General features: G+C 32.6%; 1 protein-coding gene across 1 annotated transcript; it reads right to left on the bottom strand.

Annotated features, from left to right (window-relative positions):
* Nucleotides 1-9,000: 9,000 nt before the first annotated feature.
* LOC143054247 (uncharacterized) lies at nt 9,001-21,154 on the bottom strand. The gene is made up of 5 exons (XM_076227177.1): nt 21,048-21,154; nt 19,457-19,567; nt 13,731-13,784; nt 11,933-12,011; nt 9,001-11,540 (listed from the first exon to the last, which is right to left on the bottom strand). Exons 1-5 carry the CDS (start codon nt 21,058-21,060, stop codon nt 10,877-10,879), a joined length of 921 nt encoding a protein of 306 aa, XP_076083292.1. The 5' UTR covers nt 21,061-21,154; the 3' UTR covers nt 9,001-10,876.
* Nucleotides 21,155-22,510: the final 1,356 nt, after the last annotated feature.

Here is a 22,510-nt window from a genome sequence, read left to right as displayed (position 1 = left end):
AGCTCTATATCACCAGCACGATGAAAACCCCATATTTCAGACCCATAACTTAAAACGGATCCAACCATACTATCGAATAGGAAAATTTGTTGTTCAGTAGTCACATATATTTGTTTCAATGAATTTATTAGTGAAGATAAAGCTCTTGATCCTTGTTGAGATAAACGCTTTTGAGTTTGTAAAAATTTTCCATTATAGTGGAGCAATACACCGAGGTATACATAGGAGTTCACAATTTCTAATTCTCTGTCGTTGTAATAAAAACGGTTTACCACAGGCCTCCATCCATTTCGGAAAACAACAACTTTTGTCTTCTCCGTGTTTACTTCTATGTTCCATTTATTACAATATAGTAGGAATTTATTCAGTAAATGTTGCAACACATTCGTTGATTTTCCAAAAAGTACGGTATCATCAGCAAATAAGATCAAATATATTAAAAATCCATTTAGAGACACGATGTCTTTATCTGTTTCAACGGAAATATCTTGAATAATGTCGTTAATAAAAAACAAAAACAGCAAAGGCGATAAAGGTTCCCCTTGTTTTCCACCAAGAAAATTGTCAAACGCATCTGACAGCACTCCTCCAGATCATACACGAAGACGCACTGATGAATATAAAGTTTTAATAATAGAAACAAATTTGTTACTAATGCTTAACTTATGGAGTTATTGGCCTTTATAGTCAATTATAAACATTTTTTTTTCTAATTTGGTAGTCTTTTGCACAAATAAATCTAGTTTGAAAAATGTGTGCGCTGACACAGACAACTAACTAAGATGGCCGCCATGGTTAAAAATAGAAAATAGGTAAAAGGCACATTTTGGCTTATAACTCAGAAACCAAATTCAAGTTCAAAGTTCATTATAAATAGAGATAACTATAAACAGCAAGACTGTTCAGTAAAATAAAATCAATACTTTCTAAAAATTCAAAAGGTATGATACCTCAATAGACTATTCATCGAAGTTTCATGTAAACTGGTTATAGTGTTTTTGAGTTTTTGTCCGACATGATGACGATGGACCAATGGACAACAGGGTACCATAATAAGTCAAATATAAAAACTCCATGGTTCACCACGAAATCTTTATTTACTTTGACAACATAAGTACCAAAGTGACAAGGGAATAATATAAGTTACAATAACTTGTTTCCTAATCAACTACTAATAAGTATGTTTAAACTAACAAAAATACCATGAAATTAAGTTAAAAAGATTATGATTCTCCTGCACTTTGTTCTAAATTCTTTTTTTAAAGGATCTAATAATTTATAATCTAATACTGGAAAGTTGTGGTAGAACAGTTTCCGATCGAACAGATAACTTGCATTAAATTCTAAAAGGTTAGTTTTGATCAATATAGTATTATGTTTTTATGATTTATTGATAATAAATAACATTTTCATTCATTAAAATACAGGTATAAACTAGAAAAGTCACTTTTTAAAGTCTAGAATACCTTTTTTCTTATTCAAATTTTCTGTAAAAAAAACCGGACAATTTGTCTAAGAAAACCGGACGATTTCACAGTTGCTTTCGAAAAAACCCGGACAATAATAACACGGAATTTTTGGTTTAAATACAAGGAAATTGTGCTTCTTTGTTGATCGAAACATGTAAAGTATTCAATTTAAGTTGGAAAATAGTGTAAAAAACTATTTTAATTACGAAATAGCAGTTAATTGAACTTATAGCATGTGTAATCACTTTAAAAAAGCCCAAACTACACTCGAAACAAATGGACCGAATAACTCGATTAAGCTCGATCCTAGCCGGACACTATACCTACCGTGTCAAGGATAACTTTATTTCTACAAATTGCCTAAAACTGAACAGGCAATTTGTTGAATTTTGTTTCAAAATTTAAGTCATTTTACAAAATGACTAGGTATTTTTAGTAATTTTGTATAATGCCTGTCAGGATTAGGCATTTTATAAATTGGCTGAAAATTCAGTCATTTTACAAAATGCCTAAATTTAAGAAATGCCTGTAACATATATAATTTACCTTAGAATAATGTGTACAATGCCATTTCAAAATATCGTTTTGTCAGCTGTTGATTAATATCAAGACGGATTCCAATCAAGACTTCAACTCATAAAACACTGAAATAACTACATGTATGTCCTCCAATTATGAATAGTGTTAGTCATATACAGAATTCACACATTACAAACAGTAAACGAGAAGAACGAAAACAAACTGCAACATTTGTAAACACAGTAGCTTATTTAAATGCATTTTATAAAAATAACAGGAAATCTTTCAAGGGTGTTTGGTTACATACAAAAGACTGGTATCTATGATGAGTTTATTTCCGTTATACTTTAAATACATAATTTGATGTAGGGTCACCAGAAAATAGTTGTAAGGTATTTTATGCAATTTTCGTTTCATAAAGTTTAAATAAATACACATGTTGTGGAATGTAACACGTAAACATATATTATCAATAGTCTCAAACGGATTAATGATTAGATGAAGTTATTGTAGAGAAGTGTAAGTTTATAAGAGAGTAACGGGATTCTTTTCAAAAATACTGTTGTTATGCAATTGCAATGTGATAAACTAAGTCATATTAAAAAAATATTTTCACATTGAGGAGAAAATCTTCATTTGGGTAACTACTAATTTTTGGCCATTTTGTCCTCTTTTGGTTATATCTCATTATCTGTTCTTTAAAACTAAAAGGCAGACGATGTCAAAGGACATTCAAACCCCTAAAGTAGAACACAATTTCGATAGGTGTCTCTGGGGTGAAAAACATTATACTACATTCTTCATTTTCGTCTGACCTATTTTCGTTGGCAATAATGGGAATGTCAGGGGTTCTGATATACTTTGAAGTTATTGTTTGACTGGCATTATCACTGTCTGACGAACTTATTGCAGTTTCGCGTGCTGGTTTCCGATTTAGAGCTCGTCTAGCCTTTATCCACTTTGTGTTATAGTATAAAAAAAATGCCTTCTTTTTTTTTTTGCTGTTCGTCCATTCTGAAATTTGTGTACGTACTTAATAGGACCATATACACTATTCATAAAGAGACTATACAGAACTGTAAAACAACAATCGAAGGCAGTGGTTATTTTGCATCTGTTTTCCAACAGCTATCAAAATAGCCACTGCCTTACATTTTTGTTTTACAGTTTATAGTTAACAATTTGGTTACAGATAAATGCAATTCAAAGAAAAGACTGTTAAGGAGCTATAATTTAACTTCAAGGAGGGTCGAGGTCTTTGCTCGAGTCAGATTTTTTTCCCGCAAAGTGCAAACAATTTTGTTCAACGATATCAATCAAATTTAACACTATAAGGTATGGGAGGAACCTGGATTTAGAATATTTTTTGTCCTATACTTGTACAGAATATTTTGTTTCATCAATTTGGAAATCAGAATTTAAAAAAATAAAATAAAAGCTAAATGGTGGTTCCCTAATTTCAAAGGCAAATTCCATTAAATATTTATGATTTTGAAGATATATGATTGATTTTGTAAGATGGCATAATGATTTATCAAATTATATACAGTTACATAGCTCCTTATTTTTATTTTTATTAATTTCTACATATTCCAATCTTCATTATGACTGATATATCTTTTAAAACTTCACAAAGAACCGGTAAAATAACAAATTCACAGTATTTCCAGCGCCGGCAAAATAGCCATGGCTTTTGAATTATGATATTTATAGCTCGCTTTTAATCGAGATATTTTAAATTAGAAAACTTTATTAGAAGTCCATTACTAAATTGACATCTGCTGGCTTTGTTTACAGTAGGCGTTCCAATTTTTTTTCTATACTACAGTTATCTCCCTTTGGTCAGGTAATATTATTATGCTGTGAAATAAACCCGACTTATTTTTGTGTTTGCATCAAGAAAAGATAAACATGTAAGTAAACAATGATCATTTATGTATAATATATAATTGGTATCGGGTTTTTTTTAGAACTGAATCGTTAAAACAAAATTACTCGTTATAGCAAATAGATTTGTACCTTACGATCTTAGAATATCTTACGACGTAAAATTTAGTTTTTAGCTAACAAAGGATGTATAACGTAAATATAACATGGCTATTAAAAAAAAATAGTATCTGGTTTATATTATGAGTAGTTTCTATACAAATTTAAAATCGTACCAAACTGGCCAACATATAAGTCCATTGATAGAAAAATAGGTTTTTAACGTTTAACTTAGAACAGTTTAAATATGAAAGAAATTATTATATGGGACGCCAAATGAACACATACATGTACAACAATCGAGAATACATTGTATTATTTTGGTTTATATTATGAGTAGTTTAAAATCGTACCAAACTGGCCAACATATAAGTCCATTGATATAGTGTCAATTTGACAAACTTAATATATAATTTTAAAATATAATTAGCAAAGTAGTATTGAACAAAAATGATAATTTACAAATAATAGCCTCTTTCAAATCTAGAGTTTCAAAGCATCAATAATAGTGTTAGGAAAATTAGGAAACAACGGAACATTGCATACCTTTGTAACAGATTTATAATTAGCATTTCTATGGCAAGCAAAAGAGGACAAAAAGAGTGGTTTCTTTTTAAATATAAAAAAAATAATGTTTTCATATTAAGAATTCATGTTATAATATAATAATATTAGGCAATGAATAACTTATATAAAGAAATTAATTTCTAATATTGAAAAAGAAAAACACTACTTCTACATAGTAAAAATTGAATTTGTTAAGAAATCATTTTCTAGTATTAAAGTCAATTATCACAATCATGACAGTAACAAATAAAAAGCTCTGCCACTAAATTTTTTTTGACTTATCACTTGTTTATTATCTTTTCAAAAAGTTAATGATTTCCTATTAAATATCAAGAATCAATTTTTTAATATTAAAAAGTCGTTTTCAAATATTAAAAAATACAGTATATTTTTAATATTAAAAAATCATTTTTTTTAGTATTCAGGTGGTACCAAACACCTTGACTTAAATTAATTTGTATATCTTAATTTTCACAAAATTTGGACACACAATTTACTTTTACTCTTTGACAAAAATATAAAGATTTTTAAATAACCACACACATCATCGGAAAAAAAATCATTGGATATACATTGTACAGCAGTTTGACAAACACTTAATTTGATCATTGATAAGTTTGAAACTTCCTTAGCAATTAAATGTGATTAAAACGTTCAGCTGATTTTTACAGAGCAATCTCCCTGTAGTGTTAGGTACCACCTTAATAAAGCATTTTTTTTAATATTAGAAAGGGTTTTTTTTATATATCAGAAAATGATTTTGTAATATTTGAAAATAAATGTATCATGTTAAACATTAATTTATAACATCTCATATTTTAAAGCCTCGGTCACACCTTACCGGATAGCTCGAACGGACGCCTAACGGATAACAATTTTTTCAATCCGTTTATGTCCGTTCTTATCCGTTATACGTCCGTCCATATCCGTTGCTTATCCGTTAAGCGTACGTTTTATCCGTCGGCGTCCGTTCTGTCCGGTGGACAATTTTGACCATGTTCAAAACTTTGAATGGACGTCCAACGGATAAAATGTCCGATGAACGTCCGTTAGGCGTCCGTTTTGTACGGTACTCGTCCGTTTTGTTTCCGTTTTGTGTCCGTTATACGTGTCAGTTTTACATCCGTTGGAGGTCTGGAAGATAAATTCACCAACGGACTTCTACCGGACGTTTAACGGATAAAACGGATGAGAAACGGACTTCTACCGGACGTATAACGGATAAAACGGACGATGAACGGATCTGAAACGGATAAATGCAAATTGAAAATTTCGCGTCCAAAATGCCAATTATTGGTATGTCAGATTTCTTAAGGTTCATGAATTCTTATTATTCATAATCGATCTTAGAGTATAGGCACGTCTTCACAATCAAGCAGTTCTTATTCAGGCCAGACACTGCCCTTTGGCGGAGTTTTGAAGAATAAACCAAAACCAGTTACACAGAATCATTTTGAATATATATGCGATTTACATGTATTATTATTGTCGCCTTTGATTTTTTCGTTTATCTTGTACATCCGTTTTATCCGGTACGCTTAGGTGTCCGTTTTATGCGGTACTCGTCCGTTGGATATACAAAAAATGTACGTTCGACATCCGTTCTGTCCGGTACGTGTCCGTTTCTCGTACGTTGCATATCCGGTGTGTGTCCGTTATGCATCCGTTACATGTCCGTTTTATTCGGTCAGTACATCAACGGACTCCCAACGGATAACAATTTTGTCAACGGACAACTTTTATTTTCATCCGTTAGGCGTCCGTTCGTGCTATCCGGTAAGGTGTGACCGAGGCTTTAGTAATGCATTATTAATATAAAAAATATTTTTCTAAAATAAAAAAAACAGCTCTTTTTGTCGCCATACACTTCAGGTAATAATTTTAGACAAATTATTTCATATCATTTTTATAAACTTGATGAATTTAGGAGGTGGGTATTGTTTTAGCGCAAATGAAATTTAACCTTGTGGTCTCAAATGAAAGATTATATTTTGTAAACATTGGGACAAATGTAATGTACAGAATGTACCTGTTTTGCCAAAGCTCAACACCTTCTGTCATGACTGAAGTTGAGACAGTCACAGGCACATATATAATGTGACTGGTTAACATGTTCGTAAAAGCACAGTTCTTCCTAATATGACGGAACGGGGACTAGTCACAGACACAAGCATGAAATATGAGTCATGAAAATATTTACAATATTAGAATGGACAAAAGGAAAACTATGTCCGACCAATTAATCATCCCTTTTAAAAATATATATATTGTTGTTGTTTTTTTTTTCTTGTGAAACTTTAATTCATATATCCAAATATAGAAAACTTGTTTTTATGATAGTTAACTTCTCTTATTTAGATTCCACTCCACTGAAAGAAAATGAGGTGACACAGAGTGTACAGGAACCCATGAATTGCAGGTCTCACAAAATCAGAAAAAATCTGTAGTTATCTCCTTTGACTGAACTACAGTTTAGTTTATTATCTCCCTTGATCAAACTACAGTTTAGTTTATATTGGAAAACATTAGCTTTCATGCTGGAGGAAACAATCGGACTTGTAAAGATCAGGAGAGTGATGCTGCATTACAAAAGGAACACATGAAAATATACTATACTAAGTAAGACTTTTTCAGAATTTTTTTTTAAAACACATGAGAACACATTGCACAGAGTTTGATGAAGAAATGAAAACACATACTGCAGAGTATCAGGAGCACATAGTTATATGTGGTAAAGTACGTAGTCAGAGACATGAAACCTTCACCAGTGATAAACTTTTATGATTGTGATATATTTTATATGTATGAAGGGTTTGATTATAGTTTAAACTTACAAATTCACATATAAATACTGGTGATAAAACTTTATAAATGTGATGTATGTGGTTGAAGGATTAAATCAGAGCCAGCTTTTGCAGAGACAACCTAGAAATCGCACTAACGCTGAAACTTATATTGGTGATGAGATAAGTCATAGTTCAAACTCTCAAATTAAGATGAGTTCAGAAACTGGGGATAAACCCAATACATGTGATATATGTGGTAAAGGTTTTGTTCATAAATCAGCCTTATGGAGACACAAAAGAACACACAATGGTGATAAACCTTATAGATGTGATGTATGCGGTAAAACTTTTACTGACTGTTCAAATTTAAACGACCACAAAAGAACACATACTAGTGATAAACCGTACAAATGTGATATGTGTAATAAAGGGTTTGCTCAAAGTTCAACCTTATGGACACACATGATAACACACACTGGTGATAAGCCGTATAAATGTGATATGTGTAATAAAGAGTTTGCTCAAAATTCAACCTTATGGAAGCACATGATAACCCACACTGGTGATAAACGGTTTAAATGTGATTTGTGCGGTAAAAAGTTTACTCAAAGTAGTGATATGAAGGGACATATGAGAATACACACTGGTGATAAACCGTTTAAATGTGATATATGTGGTAAAGGGTTTGCTCGAAGTTCAACATTGCAGAGACACTCGAGAACACACACTGATAATAAGTTTAGTCACACTTCAAAGATGAGAACACATACTGGTGATAAACCTAATACATGTGATATATTTGATAATGCGTTTGCTCAAAGTTCAACATCACAGAGAGACACGAGAGCACACACTGATGATAAAGTTTCTATAGGTGATGAGTTTAGTCCTCTTTAAACTTACAAATTCAGATGAGAACACATACACTGGTGATAAACTTAATACATGTGATACATTTGGTAGCTTTGTTGAAAGTTCAATATCACAGAGATACACTAAAACACACACTGTTGATAAACCTGTAGGTGATGAGTTTAGTCATAGTTCAAACTTACAAAACTTACAAACGAAGATATCACATACTGGTGATAAAGCTAATACATGTCATTCATGTGGCGTATACTGGCGATAAAGCTAATACATGTCATTCATGTGGCGTATACTGGTGATAAAGCTAATACATGTCATTCATGTGGCGTATACTGGTGATAAAGCTAATACATGTCATTCATGTGGCGTATGTGGTAAATTGTTTGATTATATTTCAACCTTAAGGGTCCACCTTAGAACACGCACAGGTGATAAACCGTATAAATGTGATGTGTGCTGTAAAGGATTTGCTCAGAGTTCAAATTTAAAGATACACATAAGAACACACACTGGTGATAAACCGTATGAATGTGCCGTGTGTGGTAAAGGGTTTAGTGTCTCTACCAAATTATGCATACATATGAGAACGCATACTGGTTAAAAACCGTATAAATGCGATATATGTGGTAAAGGCTTTGGTGAGAATTCAACATTGCAGAAACACATGAGAATACATACTGGTGATACACCTTATAGATGTGATGTGAGCATAAGAAAGTTTGGTGATCGTTCAAGCTGGCGTAAATATATTAGAAGACACATGCGTGATAATTAAACATAATAAATGTGACAAGTGCTGTAAACGAGTTTATTTAACCAATAGTAACTGCACACAAATGACCAAACACTGTTAATCTATGTTCATGTTAACAAACTTTTACATTTGTCATTTTGGGGTCTTCTATAGCTCACTGCTGACTATGTGGTATGGGCTTTGATCATTGTTGAAAGCTGTAGTGTCAATTTATGTGTCATTTGGTCTCTTTGTTGTGTGGAATTGTCTCATTTGCAATCATACCACATTATTTTTATAAACATTGAATTAACACAGTGACACAAGTGAATATACATTGTTGACAAGCCTTATATATAAGTGATATAATATGTATATGCAGTAAACATGTAAATGGATTAGTCATCCAATGTTTAAGAAAATCACTGCTTTTCAATTGTTTCTAAGCCGTGTACAAATAAAATTTATATTTCGAGACAATGTCTGTTTATTCTATATGTATGTGGTAAAGGGATTAGTCAATGTTACACATCAATACACCCACTAGAGATAAATTATTACTGTAACATGTGTTATGTATTTGGTAAATGGACAATTCATTGTTTATGCTATTACACATCAGAACATACTTCCGAAATATTATAAACGGAATTTATGTGTAAATGGGTTAGTTGATCTTACACATCAGAAAACACTTGAGAAAAGTTCTAACTGTAACGTATGTGGTAAATGGGTTAGTCAAATTAATGTTACACATCGGAACACACACTTGAGATAAATTCTAACTGTTACGTATGTGTTAAATGGGTTAGTCAATGTTACACATCGGAACACACACTGGAGATAAATTCTAATTGTAACGTATGTGTTAAATGGGTTAGTCAATGTTACACATTGGAACACACACTTGAGATAAATTATAAATATAACGTGAGTGGTAAATGGGTAGGTCAATGTTACACATCGGAACACACACTTGAGATATATTATAAATGAAATGTGTGTGGTGTTACATCCCGGAACACACACTGGAGATAAATTCTAACTGTAACGTATGTGTTAAATGGGTTTGTCAATGTTACACATCAGAACACACACTTGAGATAAATTCTAACTGTAACGTATGTGTTAAATGGGTTAGTCAATGTTACACATCAGAACACACACTTGAGATAAATTCTAACTATAACGTATGTGGTAAATGGGTTAGTCAATGTTACACATCGGAACACACACTTGAGATAAATTTTAACTATAACGTATGTGGTAAATGAGTTACTCAATGTTACACATCGGAACACACACTTGAGATAAATTTTAACTGTAACGTATGTGGTAAATGGGTTAGTCAATGTTACACATCGGAACACACATTTTGGATAAATTATAAATATAACGTATGTGGTAAATGGGCAGTTTAATGTTTCACATCGGAACACACACTTGTGATAAATTATAAAATAAAACGTATGTGGTAAATGGGTAGGTCAATGTTACACATCGAAACATACACTTAAGATAAATTAATCATTTGCTGAATTGTAAACATGGTAAATGCATTGTTGTCTTGGTAACATTAACCTTTAAAAAACACAAATAAACCAGGATGAAATACAGGACTTATAATCAGAGGCGTGTGTTGTCTACAAAAGACTCATCGGTGATGCTCGAAACAAGAAAGTTGATAATTCGAAATTAAGTACGAAGTTATAGAGCAGTAATTGCATCTTAATTGATAACGTACATAGCAAAATTATTGATGAAATGGAACTAAATTACATCTCATATTGTAATGTTTTATTTACATTGAATTGAACTTCATATATGGCATGTTCTTCTCTTCACATTATGGGTTATGCGTGTCAGTTTGTATGGTCATGTGTGTAATATGTAGTTCATTATACACGTTCTTGCTAGGTGTTATCTTTATCGGTATTATCTTACTGTTAATAGTCCGTCGTTAATGTTTGATTTTTCATTTCATCTGTTTCTTCGATTGGATCATAATTGCGTTGTTTATCGCTTGAAATCCTAGTGTTGAGATAGTAGTCATTCGAGTCTGTATCTACCTCGAACGCAGCATGCAATTTATCAAATGCCTTCGGGGTTTTATCTTTTGAGTCATTATCTAACGGTTCGTATACTGAATCAACTGTCTTCTTATCATTTGCAAGAGTTTCTTTGGTTGGTTCGTCCTTGCTATATCCTTCAGTTGAAATTTCGGTCTTGGATTTGTAGTTGGTCTTGTCAGTGTCTACAGCGTGTGTAGTATGCAACGGATCATCCGATCTCGTGCCTTCATCTATTTCGTTACTGTCTAAATGTTTGTTTTCTAAAGTAACTGTACATGTATTGGCATACATCTCGTTTGATGCTTCGATTGATTCATCATGATAAGAGGTGTTGGAATGGTTTACAGCACTTGGAATATGCATTGTATCATCAGCTTTCGTTCTGTTCTTTGTGTTATCAACATGTGTTAACGATACATGTGGAAACCGTTCAATGTCCAAAGTACCAGTAGGTGTTTCATATTGATTCATATTGATAGTGTAGCGATCTCCCCTACGAATTGCACTTATTTGTAATAACCGCTCGTTTGAATACTTTCTACAAAAGAAATAATAGACTAAAACAGGGAACCATGTTCAATATTGCAGAAATAATGAAATTACAAAGAAAGACAACAGATATGTATATTGAGTAGACATCTAATAATAATCTCGAGAAAAACTGACAACCCCGTAGTAAAAGAAAAAAAAACAAGATGGAAAGACAACACAAGTTCACAAAATCCAATATAAAAATTTTAAGAATGATCAGTCGGAACATCAACAAAACCTAGGGGGATCTTAATGTCAAAGTTTGGTGAAAGAGGACGAGCATGTTATTAGGAAAATTGAAATGTTTTCTCTGAATCTTTGCCGATTTCATGCAATGTATTGCGTGTTCTTTTAAAAAACATGTTGTCAATAGACCGTTTTATTCATTGAACTACCTACCTCCGATACATCAATACAAGTATCACAAGTACTGAAATTGTTATCACAATAACCGATACCACTATTCCAACTATCATATCTGAAAAAAAGAACCAAAATCACTATTTTCAATAATACTTATACAGTCATTGGACGAAAGTGAGTTCCCACTAAGATATAAAAATGTTTAAAGTGTATAAATATATATGAGCCTTACGTTTAACCAATTATGAAGGATTTGATTTGTTTACAAAATGTGTCTAACTAAAGAAATACCCAAACTTTATTTTATTTTGACGTATTTTTCACAGTTTTTGGTGATTCTTTAATGTTCTATGTTGTGTCATCTGTACTATTGTTTGTTTGTTTGTCTTTTTTCATTTTTAGCCAGTGCTTTTACAAATATTCAAATTTTTAGTATTCAGTTTATTCATTGGACATAGTCTTACACATATAAACCTATTATCACATTAAGTATTTATGCAGCTATTCATTAAAGACAAAAATGCATTCAGGCAATGTACCAGGAGTTGTAGTGATATCACCAATCTTGAGAAAATTCTCTTGTTTAATTATATTTGAATAACGAAAAATTATTTTTCATGGAGAAAATAACCAAATAAGATTTCAAGAATAATAAATGCTACATACATTTATTATTCGTAAAAAAACTTAGTTTTTTAAGATTTGGGAAAAAGGTCGAATCAGTTTTATGAAATTTTTGTGGTCTCATTTTCGAGAAAACGCTTTTTAATTTGCGGGTTTTTTCTACGTATATTCGTTATGGTATTATATATCACAAATCTGTAATATGCTGCATTCCTGGTACCATAACTGTTAATATATTGCAATATCGCATTAATGTCTCCCGCGCAAAATTGTGAATACAAATGATATATCACCGCTGCGATCATTTTAGTTGTAATTATATGTTCCCAAAGGTAGCATAAATGGTATAATACTCGATGTTGGTATAAAGTAGGTACTATATGATTGCTTCGCATCACGTTGCGGACATTTCTCGTCTCAGGATAAGACATTAAATGCCGGATGTTTTTTACAGTTCCGATCAACTGTCATTAATTCATGTTCGTTTTACTATGCATACATTGCAAACTGAAATTCAACATTGAAACATCAATTATAGCACGTGTTTATTTGCTTTGTTAATCTGCAATATGCTGATATAACTTATTCCAATCTTGGCACATCTCCAGAGTAGTGGTTAAATTAGGATAGAGCCAAGCAGGTATCATCTTTTTTAGAAAGCTCAAACTTTGCTTCAAAAGCTTTTTAAAACAACATGGCCGAAACATGCTTCCGGACCGTTTCCTTAACTTACACAGAAGCACACGATTTCCCTCAAATAGTATATCTAATAAACGACAACTACCTTGTTGTAAATAAAACAAAAAAAACACTATTAACCTACGAGAGTTCATCGGGTATATGTAGGACCTGCCCGTACTTTGTGAGTACAAACGGATTCGACGGAGTAATTTTTACAGCATAATTGTTTTTTCGATCTGTTTTTTTAGAATGAAAAAGTAACGTCGTGACAGCGTCATGCTACAAAATCATGTTTGTTCACATATTACACCATCATTTTTTTTTACCTTATTTCAGTATAACCGAATTATTCACAGAAACATCATATCTTTTTTCCAACAAAGGTTATATGTTGCAATTTTAGGAACTTACAAATGTACAGCGATATATAGCCATTTGCGCTCAATTTGGTATCTATCTGCATTGGTATCTTGCAATTTGAGCTCAAATGGTTAATTACAAGTTCATTTGTATTTGCAATTTTACTTACCAGTATCATTGTTCAGAATTGTAGAGGATATACTGGTTGGACCAAAAGGTGAATCTGCAAAGATACATTTTCTTTTCAAAATCAAAGATTAATTTTAAAGAAGTTTAAGCAGAATCCATGATCCTGATAGTCGAAATTGGATTTATAATATCTACTAGACATTATACATTAGAATTCTATAGAACTCTTATATATACTTATTAAAATAAGGTTCACAACAAAATTATAGTATCTACTAGTGCCTAGTAATATCCAGATTACAGCTAGGAGGTTCCTCTCTGCATTTAATTTCAAAAGATAAATCCAACCTATTACTAAAGATATAATCAGACAAACAATAATACGCAAAGCACAACATAGAACGCTTATGACTGAGAAACATGAACCCTCATCATAAACTTGGAAGATTACATGTGCTGTGTAAAGGTAAGTATAGGTGGCACCCGTCCTGCTGCCTATCTTATTGGTCCATCAATGCCCATGCTACGTCAATTTTTAAAGACCCAAATGTTGCTAAACACCTATCCGACCTCCATGATAAATATGTTGTTGTCCCCGCAGACAAAGCCCCAAATAACATCGTTTTTGTCTGTAAAAGTCATTACATTAATTGCTTGATAAACGAATTAGGTATAGACAATTCACTTGGAAACTCAACATATACCCTCACGACACTTACCAAAGAGGAAATCCTGGATAATCATAGGTCTGTTCTTTGTTCCTTTGGTATTTCAACCAAAGATGAAGAACTGGATCTTCCATCACTGTATTGGATACCTAAACTACATAAGTGTCCTTACAAACAGCGGTATATTGCTGGGTCTTCCAAGTGCTCCACAAAACCTCTTTCTAAATTATTAACATCCATTTTATCAGCAATCAAAGACGGGCTTCAAAGTTATTGTGAAACTGCCTATTCTAGAGGTGGCGTGAATCAGATGTGGATACTTAAAAATTCCAAAGATCTTTTAGAGTACATACAATCTAACTCTCTTTCATCTTGTAACAGTATTAAAACATTTGACTTCTCTACTCTTTACACAAGTATTCCACATTCCAAACTTAAAGACAAATTAAAAGAGTTGGTATTACTTTGCTTCATAAAAAAGAATGGCCAACGTAGATACAAGTATCTTGTCTTAGGGAGGGATAAATCCTACTTTGTAAAGAATCACTCTGATTCAAACAAAAAAATCTCTGAAACCGATATTATCAAGATGCTTGATTTCTTGATTGACAACATATTTGTTACGTTCGGAGGACGTGTTTTTCAACAGACTGTCGGCATACCAATGGGAACAAACTGTGCCCCTCTACTTGCTGACTTGTTTCTTTATTATTATGAGGCTGACTTCATGCAGGAACTTCTTAGGAAGAAAGATAAGAAGTTAGCAATATCCTTTAACTCTACTTTCCGCTATATAGATGACGTTCTTTCACTAAACAATTCAAAATTTGGTGACTATGTGGAACGCATCTATCCCATCGAATTGGAGATAAAGGATACTACAGATACAGTTAAGTCAGCTTCATATCTTGACTTACATCTGGAAATTGACAATGAGGGTCGGTTGAAGACTAAACTTTACGACAAAAGAGATGATTTCAGCTTTCCAATTGTGAACTTTCCATTTCTAAGTAGCAACATTCCAGCAGCACCTGCATACGGGGTATATATCTCTCAATTGATACGATATTCCCGTGCTTGCATTTCCTATCATGATTTTCTTGATAGAGGGTTACTGCTCACAAGGAAGCTATTAAATCAAGAGTTCCAAATGGTGAAGTTGAAATCATCCCTTCGTAAATTTTACGGACGCCATCACGAGTTGGTTGACCGTTATGGAATAACCATTTCACAAATGATATCGGATATGTTCCTCACGTCGTAACTACAATCCCCTTCCCTTTCATGAATTTGACCTACCGAATTAGACTATTTACCGGATTTGTAATCACATAAGCAACACGACGGGTGCCGCATGTGGAGCAGGATCTGCTTACCCTTCCGGAGCACCTGAGATCACCCCTAGTTTTTGGTGGGGTTCGTGTTGTTTATTCTTTAGTTTTCTATGTTGTGTCATGTGTACTATTGTTTTTCTGTTTGTCTTTTTCATTTTTAGCCATGGCGTTGTCAGTTTGTTTTAGATTTATGAGTTTGACTGTCCCTTTGGTATCTTTCGTCCCTCTTTTATTACACACCAATAAAAAAAGAACCGGGATAGAAGGTACAACAATAACAATCATATCCTTTAGTATCTGTTTAACGTATATAAGATAACGGTCAATCCACTCGTCAATAAATGCCGTTCGTAAAACAAACGAAGCGATGATTTCAACTTCACCAGTTGGAAATCTTGTTTTATTTGCTTCTTGTGAGCAGCAGGTCCGAGAACACAATTATTTCGTAGTGCATTTCTTTTAGAACATAAATGAAAATAAAAAAAATCCCACCTGCGCGCTTTCTCAAAAAAACTTTTACAGTGTGTTGTACTACTTTTGGGACAAATTATATCAAAATTATAGAAAACTTCATCGTCTCTAACTCAAAATATGGACAATTTTATGTTTAGGGCGTCTTGAAATCTTTTGACAGCTTCCAAAGTGCTAATTTTCAACCTTTTTCAGCTGGACCAAATCACTATTTTCCTTAAAATTCTGGACCCAAATTTTTTTACAGTGTAATTTCACCCCCTACTTGCAATTTGAGGCATTAAACATGGAGAAATAAATTTGGAAGGGGTATAAAAATTAATGGCAAGTAACCCACTGTCAACACTAGGGACTATATTTGTGAACAACGAAAATCAAGGGACGACAATTGTGGTCTCGGACCAGCAACCCTTTATCAAGGAAATCATAATAGAAAATACAAGCTCTAGAATATCGTATCGCAAAAACAGAAAAAAAACAAGAATGTGTCCTCAGTACACGGATGCCCCACTCGCACTATCATTTTCCATGTTCAGTGGACCGTGACATTGGGGTAAAAACTCTAATTTGGCATTAAAATTAGAAAGATCATATCATAGGGAACATGTGTACCAAGTTTGAAGACGATTGGACTTCAACTTCATCAAAAACTACCTCGACCAAAAACTTTAACCTGAAGCGGGACGAACGAACGAACGGACGGACGGACGAACGAACGAACGAACGAACGGAGCCACAGACCAGAAAACATATTGCCCCTCTAATATCGTATCGCAAAAACAGTAAAAAAAAACCAATAGCCCCTTTTATTGTAACGTTAGGCTGTAATAAAATAGAATGTTGCAACAATAATAAACTCCTCATTACTTCATATAAATAACTCAAGCTATGGTTTCTCTTTTGTTTGAAGTTTAAGTTTATAAGTATGTTCTCATTATTAGACTAGTATGTATCATTATTGAATTAAATATTTTTTTCATTCATTTCCGTCAATAGGTATTATATCGTGATGTGTTTCAATTGTTTGATTCAAACAATTGTCAAAAACTAAATATTTCCTACAATTGTTGAGAAATTGTGAACGTACATTTCATTCAAAAAATGTTAAGAATAATTTCCGCACTAGCTTAAATTTCCTATTATCAGTTACATATTAGTTTACTCTGTGCAATGTAATGTTAGAACTTTACATATTACAACTGTCACCTCTAGATGTCTTTTGGTTATTTGTTTAATTTAGTTGCCGTCTTCAGTCTTTGACAAATTTCACTGACATCTAGTTATTTTCTTTATGAAATATAGAAAACTAACCCTCATTGAACAATAATAACCTTTTTGACGCACTCTCATATCGCTAAGATTTTTTAATTTAATTTGCTATTGAATTGAGCACCTATTATAAAAAATGTAAAGGTTTTTGCTGATTTTGGTTTTACGTTTCCAACTGAAAAGCGTTGCTCAGTGTCAATATATTAGTAATTTAAAATATTTTGTAGAAAAACTGAACACATACGCGTATTAAGATTATTGCTGCTGTTATTAGTATAATGATCTGAACGTGCCGTGTTTTAGATAGTTGTCATGTTTGGTAATGAACGAATATATGCCGTACGTATCAGACGACACCTTGTCCATTAGGACGTCTGTTTCTTCATTGATAACTTACAACAGGAATGCATGTAGCAGTGTTGATTATAAAAGGACGGAACAACGTTTTATAATATTTAAAAAAAATACTTAAGGCCAAACTTCTTATAAGAGATGATCCAGTGAGTCTGTCACGTATCCATCTTTAGCGGTATCAGTTTTCCACTTGCCGTGACGTTTCCGGTAACGTTAGTTTACCATTGCATGAGCTGCAATAATGGCAACATCCGCCATAAAAGAATATCAATATATGTTTTTATCATATACTTGTATAAAATATTACTAAAATTTTACAGTTCAATAACATTTGAAAATATCAAAAGGATATGAAAGGATTACTAGGTTTATTGACCAGATTCCTAAGAAACTCCATAGCGGGCTGATAAAGGTACCTTTATTGACTGCTTCCGGAATGTTATTACATGCCTTTTCGTTAATTTCCGTGACGTTTATCACATGCAACTTCGTGCATTTCCGGAAATTTGTTTGAAACGACAAAAGAACGCGGAAAACGGCAAGTGATAAGACTTTTCACAAAATGTTTGAGGAGCAAAAAAGATTTAAGTTTTATATGTTTTGAAAGACATAAATGAGGTAACATTATTATTGAAGAACATGATAATTGTTGTGACAAGATAAATAAAATGCTTGTAATATCAATAAAAACAATTAAAGTTTATAGGATTTATAATTGTTTTTGGTTGTTGGCTGTAAATATTATCTGAAAGTACAAAGACAAACAAAATTAAATTTTAATAGTTCTTGTCTGTATTTCTTCTGCTGAAGTATATGATAAAAAGATAATTACATGTCATTTTTCATATCAGACCCATTATCGGCCCTCGTTCATGATATTAGCCCTCGAGCCTGCGGCTCTTGGGCTGATATCATAACCTTGGGCCGATAAAGGGTCTGATATGAAAAATGCCATGTAATAATCTATACATATCACCAGAAACATCCTTGTATGTAGCTTAATAAATACACTCACTAGCTCTAGTGCAATTTGTGGGGTGTTTTTTTCTCATTTCGATTTGTGTTATTGATTGACTGTTGTTGGATAAACGTCCACTGAAAACATGTCATGCATAAGAAGGACCTGCAAATTTAAACAGTCACAATAAATTGGATGAAATGATTGTTCTGCATTTTGTGTTGACCCTTCAGGATATGAAGGGATGATTTAAACATTTTCTTATAAGCTACAATTTTCAAAACGAAACTACATTGACACCATTTTTAACACCAACTGCACAAATACTAGTAAGATAACGTCATTCTGTTGTCCGGACGACAGAAAGACAGTGAAATATGTTCTACCCGAAGTATCTTTAACTTTGTAAGTATCATAAATAACATGAAACATTCCATCTACTGGTTCTCGGTAAGTGTCAAGTATATAAAAAAAACGTTCATCTTACAGCTTCTCCCCATCATAATTCGTATTTAACCGATAGCAGAGCAATTTAAATGATCCACAATTAATACTGAATTGACTTAGTCGATGTTTTCCGTTCAGAAGTTATTAGCGCTTTATAAAGTTTAAATAGTTGATAATGGCGTTGTTTGTTACATGTATATATCTTGTGAATTATCTATAGTGAAATTGAACGACAAACATAGTGCTTTATATTAAAACATGATACCTGGAATGACATAATATGCTGTATTGATGGTTGACGGATTTCCATTAGAATCTCGAAACCTTGCAAGACAGTGATTAAATGCACAATCCTCTTGAGTTTGGACAAAACATCCTAAAAAAATACTGACGATTTTAGATAGTTAAGCAAAGTAATATGTAAAAAATGCAAATATATGCCTCCTTACTAACGACAACTCAAAGATATGTTTCACCATATGACAACCAAGCCGTCGGCTAGACAAATATTTTATGGTAAGTATAACCATTTGAGCCCAACATATAGCACTTTTTTGTCACTGGCACTGATTATGCATGTACGGTTTCATCAGCTGGATTCGATATATTTAGCTATATGCATATTTATAAGCATTACATGTTTCCTGTGTTATTGACCCTTAACATGTAATTTAAGATATATCCATTACATAGAATATTAACTATTAAAAACTCCAAGTTTAGGGGTTGATCGATGATTTGACGTAGAAAATAAATCTGGAAATACCAAATGCGCAAACATACGTTCCTATGTTTGAGATGCCATAGTTTAGTATCGAAACAATATAGAGAGACGGAAGATACTAAAGGAACATTTAAACTCATTTACATGATGAAACAGTTAAAATTCAACATGATAACAGCAACATGAAATAAACACTTAAAACAAATCCTATTTTGTTTTTCTTCAATCATACGCACTGGAGTGAAACTGTTCGAAATTGAATTGATGCTCTGTATGAGAATAGATCTCTGTACTAGTTAGGCAGTGTTGTAAGATTGAACAGTTGAATCAAGTGCACACATGTTTTTGTTTTGTAAACGCAGCGATAAACTCATAAATTTACGTAGTAGCACATAAGATAAACAAACGTAAAAGAAAGCTACAGAGTATCTATGTGTTCAATATCATTTCTTTTCGTTTAACAGCTGTTGACTGTATTTAAGAAATACTACTAATTGAACAATGTGTTTACATAGTTTTTACAAAGAAATTGAGTTGATCATTGTCGTTAATACAATACGTTTTTTTTATTAATACTCGATTGGTTTTACTGATTAATTGTGTATATGTTTTCTCAACGTCCACTAAAAACTTTTCAGTACATGATCTACAAAGTTAAACAGTCAATTGAATGGGTAGGTTGATTGATCTGTATTCTGGTTTGACCCTGTAGAATATCACGGTCGGTAAGGTTGTCCTGCGAGAAAACGTTCTCTGCTGGTAATTCGGTCCTGACGGGTGCTGGTGGGTCTGAATATGAAGTGAGGATTGAAACTTAATAATGCTTAGCAATTGTTTTCCAGAAAAACCATAACAAAAACTGAAAATAACAGACACTTTTGAGAAAAAATTATATTCTGTTTCTCTTGGCAGAGGAAAGATAGTACACACTTCGATAATATCAGGAAAATAAATATTAGGAAACATTTACCTACTGGTTCTTAGTACACAGCAATTGTCTATATAAATAAAGAAAGCGAATAGTAGTATATCGCGGTTTAATAGACATAAAACGTTTTTGTCTACATCAAAACTGTTTAAAAACACAAATCCTGAGCATATAAACGAACAATCAATTAAAATAAAGTCTTACCGCTTCCTCCCATCTAAATTCGTATTTGTTAATTGTTTTATAAACTAGTTACAGACCATATTTTACACTTTTGAACTATGATTTTTAGTTATCCACCAGGAAGTTATTCACGTCAAATAGTGACATTTAGAAAATTAATTCCGTTATTCATTATACATATATGGTAAGTTTAATTTGTCACCAAACATATTGTTTTATGTAATTGTAAATGTAAATTGTTACTTAACAAGTCGACACAAATCACACCACATGGCTAGTAATAAGATTAAAGACACACTTATATCTTAGAATAGAAAATGGGTAGTGTGTCAAAGAGACAGCACCTCGACAAAAAAAAAACAGAAAAAAGCAAAAGGTCACTAATTGGTCGTCAACGCAGCGGGAAAAAATCACCAACCGTTAATGGGCATCAGTTGGTCCATAAATAATAATCATACAAGTTCAGCTTTTATTCCCCATAAAGCACGCAGCAATAAGAAAGAAAAACTGTTGCAGCTTTGCTTAATTGACATGTATTATATATAGTTTGTTATTATGTCACATAATTGGGAGCTAATAGTGGTTAGAACAATGATATTTCTATGGTGTGCAGTTGTATTTACTTTGTCACTTTCCATGTACAATCATTAGCCAGTACCCTCTGTTATTGTCTAACGACTTCAAATCTTTTTGTTTTTGTTTACATTTATCCGTTTGTGATTGAATAGGTCAGTTTATTTGAAAACACTATTGATAGGTCACTGCTATTAGGTGTGCAGGTGTATGCGAAATGCCCCTTCATCTCATTTTCAATGCCAGTTTATGTCACCACTACTGGTAGGTAAAGGTGTGTTAACATTAGCACATCTCATTCGCATGAACATTGTTTGACCCTAAACATTTAGCCATAATTGAATGACTTTGAGTATTTGCATTAATAATATGTTAGAGTTTTACTATTTTATTTAATCATTTGTTTTTATTGTTAAAATAACAAAATGTCGAAACACATCACTGTGTTAACAGTTTATATGTTAAGTTCCGGTTTATCTGTGTATGTAAGCTCTTAATCAGTCTGCATAGTTAAAATGAATAAAAAGATTGTTAGCACTAAGATATGTGGTGCCTGTATCAATAAAAATGAGAATTAAAATGGGGAATATATCAAAGAGACAGCAGCTCGACCAAAGAGAAGAAGGTTATAAATGAATCTGCAATGCAGCTGGGAAATATCGCACCTAGAGGGGGCCTCTCAATAAAAATGTGTACCAATATCAGTGAAAAGTTAAAAACTCCAAAACATATATTAAATGTATTGAAATTAATATACAAACATGGGAGCCTCTGGCCTTTGTTAGTTATGTATGATTTTTAATTATAGTTTCTTGTTTATATTTCGGCGTTTTGTTTGACGTCCATTATTACCGAACTAGTAGACGTTTTTGTTAAGGAGCCAGCAGCTGAAGCACAACTCCGGATGCGGG

Source organism: Mytilus galloprovincialis, chromosome 12 (assembly GCF_965363235.1).
Source record: "Mytilus galloprovincialis chromosome 12, xbMytGall1.hap1.1, whole genome shotgun sequence".
Classification (NCBI taxonomy): domain Eukaryota; kingdom Metazoa; phylum Mollusca; class Bivalvia; order Mytilida; family Mytilidae; genus Mytilus; species Mytilus galloprovincialis.
Note: the sequence above shows the minus strand (reverse complement) of the source record. Positions and strands in the feature narration are given on the sequence as shown.